The sequence below is a fragment of the Pteropus alecto genome, unplaced genomic scaffold, assembly GCF_000325575.1.
Source record: "Pteropus alecto unplaced genomic scaffold, ASM32557v1 scaffold97, whole genome shotgun sequence".
NCBI classification, from domain to species: domain Eukaryota; kingdom Metazoa; phylum Chordata; class Mammalia; order Chiroptera; family Pteropodidae; genus Pteropus; species Pteropus alecto.
Genome location: NW_006439713.1, coordinates 1,382,523 through 1,387,333, shown reverse-complemented (window position 1 = coordinate 1,387,333; position 4,811 = coordinate 1,382,523). Strand labels below are relative to the sequence as shown.

Sequence of the window (4,811 nt, the reverse complement as noted above, 5' to 3'; positions counted from 1 at the left end):
TCTTGGAGAGGTGCCACCACCGACCCAGACGGTGGCGCTGTCCCTCCCAGGCCCGGGGAGCCTGGGTCACCCTTCCAAGCGGCGGTTCTGTGCTTCATGCAGCTCGGGGGTCTGGTGTCCGGGAGAAAGTCTTCCTGCCTCTGGAACTAGGGAGCCCTACCTGTGTTCTAGAATCTTCTACCCTCATCACCCACTGACGTGGTTCTGCGGGATCGGTTTTCCTCATCCATCGCTCCCTCGCTGGACGGTTCCCGGTTGCACCAGGAGCTCCTGTGTTCCCCAACTTAGCCCAACCCCCCCCCACACACACACGCTGCCTCACCTCGCTAACTTCTAAAAACAACTGTGGGTGCTGGGTGTCTCCGCCCCACGCTGCTTCCTCTCCGGGCACCTCAGTTGTCATGTGCTCGCCCAGAACGTCGCACTGCACACCCCTGCACCCCACAGCCTCACCACATATCCCGTGGCCCAGGCCGCCCGCGCTGGGGCTCCCGGCACAAAGCTAGAAGTTTCCTCCCCACACTTCTCACTCTCTCTCCGCTGACATTCAGCCCATCTGCAGCTCTGGCGGCCCTGTCCCAACGTGCTCGGTCTCTTCACTGTCACGCCCGCCACCCTGTCACGGAGGACCCCTCGCCACCCCTCGCCACACCTGTTCCATGACTCCTCACACAGTATCACATCACGTGACGCCTCTGCTCGACACCTCCCAACGGTTCCCTGTCTCACGAGGAGGAGCCAGTGTCTTCACTGTAGCCTATGAGGCCCCACACCACCTGGTCTCAGCCTGCCCCTTGTCCTTAGCTCACCATGCCCCGGCCACACTAGCCCTTCTGTTCCTTAAACATTCTCGTCATTCAGAGCTCAGCTCCAATGTCACCTCTTCCGAGAAGCCTTCCCTGACCACCACCTCTTCAAAGCAGCCCCACGTACGTTTCCTGTTTGTCCGACCACCCTGCCCCAGACATCCACACGGGACGGCGAACTTCCCGAGGGCAGCGGCTTAGGTCTCATCTCGTTCGCTGGCGCAGTCTCGCTGGAGCAGCTGCTCTGCAAACACCTGCCCGTTTTCCTTTTCGTCGTGGCTGCTGTGAGGCCTTGCCCGCTGCGAAGCTCAGCCAGCCATAGCAACGCCCGTTAGACGGCACGCCAGGAGGCCGGCTGCCACCACTGTCCCTCCGAAACACCCCCACATCACCCAGCCCTCGTACTCTGCACCTTGTTCTAAGGGATCCGTTGTGCGTGTGCCACACACGCTTTTTCGAAGGGTATAAGCAGGACATAAAATGCTTCTTTGCGCCGCTAAGCGCTTCCAATGCTCCACAAAAACCAAAGAGCCAGGGTCCCTGCTTTTGAAAACTATTATCTGTGATGAAACCGCACTGTAACTTAAAGAAGCTGAGCAGGCCTGGGCCAGGAAGTCTGGCTGCTTCTCCCTCTCTGTGGAATTAGGGCAGGAGGACAAAGGCCCATCTTCACCACGTCCATTATCTCTCAGCTATCAAAGGGCAGTGATGCCCAGGCTGGCCCGCTAGCAACAACAGGACATGATCACAAGGCGGCATTATACCTCTCATATCTACATGGCCTTCATCCTTCAAAAAGCAGTTTCTACACATCGTTCGACTTGATCTTAAACGGAACACTGTGTGTTAGGGCGGAGCTGATTTTTCCCATGGAGCAGGTGGGGAAACTGAGGCACGAAGACGGAGCGAATCGCCTCAAGTCATCCAATCATTTAGCAACAGAACCACGATTGAGACCCGACTTGCCACTTCAACCCCGCGCTCACCTTTCTCGTAGGTGGCCCCCCACCCAGAGATCCAGCAGGGCTGCGTGGGCTCCAGCATCAGGCCCGGGTTGGGCAGACACACAGGTTTCACTTTGTCTGTTTCAAGAAAAAAACCACCGTGAGTGAGTCTGGGGGCCGGAAGGCCCCCGGTGACAGTCCCTAGCTGGACCATCCCCCAGCGTTCACTGCTGAGTCTGTAACCACCTCTCTGCCGCCCAAGGACAACTCTAACTTCCAACGGGTCCTGGCACCCCCACTTTCTGTCCCCGCCAGCCCCTTCTTCCAACAGGAAAGACAGTCCCTGCAGAAGGCATGCGACTTAGAAATGGAATTATTTGCTAGCTCTGTTTCCAAAAATACACAATTAACTTGTCTTCAAACTTAAGTGTTCAAGAAATAGAAATTAAAAATACACGGTGTCTCCAGCTGACAGAGGGTAGAAAAGACACACTTGTGGCAGTGGCCAAAAAGCTGACAGGCAGGGAGGTGCTGGAGGCCACCATCCACGGACTGGCTTTCTACTTTCTACCTCTGCACCTGGAGCGGGGCATGTGCTTTTGCGGCTTCTGCAGGCAGGTGGGGTGGAGCACGCTGGGTCCCTGGGTGCAGAAGCACAGGGCCGGAATAAGAAGCTAAGGGAAAGCCTGCCGTTCTTATAGCTTTAAGTCATTATTTTAAAGAATTTTTTACTTTCAGAGTTTATGTGAAAAATCGAAGTATCTTTACTAATTATGCAACCAGCAGTTGTCAACTGGACGTGATTTTGTCCCCAGGGGACGTCTGGAGACATCTTTGCTTGTCACAACTAGGGGGGTAGCTCCTGGCATCTGGACAGCCCCACCACGAGGAATGACCCGGCCCCAGGCCTCAGCAGTGCCTTCACCTGACGGGTGAACGACCCCCTACACGGCGTAGAAGGGCGAGGCGGGGGTGGGGTTCCGTCTCCCTCAGCACCAGGCACATCCGGGGCGTCCAACCCCTGCCGAGCGCCCCTGCCAAGCGAACCCCCCGCCCCTCGCCCCGCCTACGCCACCCTGACGCAACGCGGGTCCCCTCCCTCCGTGCATCGCGACAGGGTCCGCTTCCAGCCACCCTCCCCCACCGGCGGGCCCGGCTGCGAACGCGGGTACCGGTAAAAGTCAGGGGCGCCTGCAGCTTCATGAGCGCGATGTCGTTGTTCTTGGTGTTGGAGTCATAATTTGGGTGAGAGATCACTTTTTCTACCCGGTAGCCACTGCCGTAGAACATGAAGGATTGCCGCAGAATGCCGGCGAAGGCCGTCCAGTACCGCGGGTTGTTCAGAGGTCTGGGAGACAAGCATGGGCGCGCTGGGTGGCCGGAGTCACCGACGCCGAGCGCCCCTGTGGCGACCTCCCTGGGGTGGCACGGCTGGCCCACGGTCGCGGAGGGGAGGCCCGCACTCCTGCCCTCGCTCCGCCCCCGCCTCGCCTCCTAGGTGAGTCTGCGCCTCCGGGACCCGCCGCCCCCGCCACACCCCGGCGATTCACTGGGCCCCAATGTCTCTCTGAGGGTTTAAACCCGGCTTCTGGGAGGGCTGAGTCTTAACTATCTTTCCATGCTGGGGCATTTCCCCGCACACAGTAGCTGCTTAATAAATGTGATGAATAAACGTGCAGTGACTCCAAGTCACCAGCCATCAAGGCATCACCTGTATCTGGGGGTTTCCCTTTAAGCACACCCCAAATTCTAGCAAGCCCGCAGAGTGATGGGGGGTGGGGGTGGAGGGGAGGAACGAGCCCTGGTCATAAACGCTGCTTCCTTCCACCTGCACAAGGCCCTTGGGAAGAGCAGGCACCTGTCTTAGGGTACAGACACCCCAGTCAGACACCTCTGGTGAACTGTCCAGAGCCCACACAGCTCAGCCGGGCCTGGCCTCACTCTAAACTAGAAAAATAGCGCTGGTGAGTGGAGTTTCCGCCAAAATAGACACGCAACAAAAAGAACTCTGTGTTTAAGAACAAAGGAAGGGGACGGTGTCTTTGACAAAAGCTCTTGCTATAAATTGTGCGCACCCTCGCTCTCTCTACCCGTCGGCGTGGGAGACGCTGTGGCCACGGGGTACTTCCAGCCGGGCACTGTGAGGCCCCCGAGCATGTCTGAGTGTGCGCACTCCAGAGACAAACATCTAAGGGAGACCGGAGCTCCCAAGAGGGTGGCAGAGGACAGTGACATCCTGGTCCCACTCTGCATCCCTGTGCAGTGGACGCCAGTGCACGCCTGCTGGAGGGACGGGCTTGGCCACGTGCCTCACGTGCACTAACTCACCTGACCCTCCCAGCGACGCCAGGACACGGGCGCCATTAGAATCCTCGCTTACACAGGAGCAACAGAGCTCGAAGAGGTCAAGACTTCGCTCAAGGTCACATGGCCACGGAGCCACCTCCCACCCCAGGAGCCCTGGTCCCGCCGTGAACGTACTCCTCCACGCAGTGGGCGGCTGTCACTATCCAGTCGGGGGTGATGATGGACCCTCCGCAGACGTGGGTGCCCTGGACATGTAGGCTGACCTGCCAGGGCCAGTCCCCCGAGGCAGCGTTCGTCCCGCCCACGATCCGACTCTGGCGGCTCAGGCCCATCTTGGCGGTGACCCCGCATTCTGCAAGCAACAAGCACAGTGCGGTCAGGGCCACCCTGCACCTCCCCGACCCCTGCCCGCACTGCGTGTGCCAGGACAGCTCCCGTCCCAAAGGTCCCGCCGGGCTAGCAGACAACTATCGCCACCTCTTACTCCTGTGTGCTTGGGGTGTGACTTTTAGAGAATGTGTCCTAGTCTCTTTTTGGTTGGGGGGGATGAGAGGACGCCCCTCAAGCCCCCTTGATGCCCCCCAAGGAAGAGCCAGTTCTGCTGACACTGTGATTCCAGACACCCCACTGGGGGTCGCGGCTAACAAAGGCCCTGGATGTCCTGGAGTCCTAGAGGGACTGAATGCTCAGAGGCCCACAATTCCGACAAAGCCAGGGAGGGCTTCCTGGTGTGGGCGGGGGTGGAGGGGGCACA

General features: G+C 59.0%; 1 protein-coding gene and 1 long non-coding RNA gene across 10 annotated transcripts in view; one reads left to right on the top strand and one right to left on the bottom strand.

Moving 5' to 3' along the window:
* LOC112483779 overlaps positions 1–4,197 on the top strand; it is a 10,467-nt gene extending 6,270 nt beyond the window's left edge. For 7 of the 9 annotated variants that reach the window (XR_003047763.1, XR_003047759.1, XR_003047758.1 and 4 more), the window contains 2 exons: positions 2,566–2,682; positions 3,024–3,438. This is a non-coding gene — a long non-coding RNA (uncharacterized LOC112483779). Of the gene's footprint in view, positions 1–102; positions 1,750–2,565; positions 2,683–3,023; positions 3,439–4,091 lie in introns of those variants that run through there. The other 2 variants (XR_003047754.1, XR_003047756.1) reach the window with 2 other exon arrangements.
* TMPRSS2 (transmembrane serine protease 2) overlaps positions 1–4,811 on the bottom strand; it is an 18,351-nt gene that overhangs the window by 1,172 nt on the left and 12,368 nt on the right. The window contains exons 8-10 of the mRNA XM_025050218.1: positions 4,232–4,409; positions 2,923–3,098; positions 1,793–1,888 (exon numbers count right to left, since the gene is read on the bottom strand). Of these exons, the coding sequence (XP_024905986.1) occupies positions 1,793–1,888; positions 2,923–3,098; positions 4,232–4,409 (450 nt within the window). The remainder of the gene's footprint in view (positions 1–1,792; positions 1,889–2,922; positions 3,099–4,231; positions 4,410–4,811) is intronic.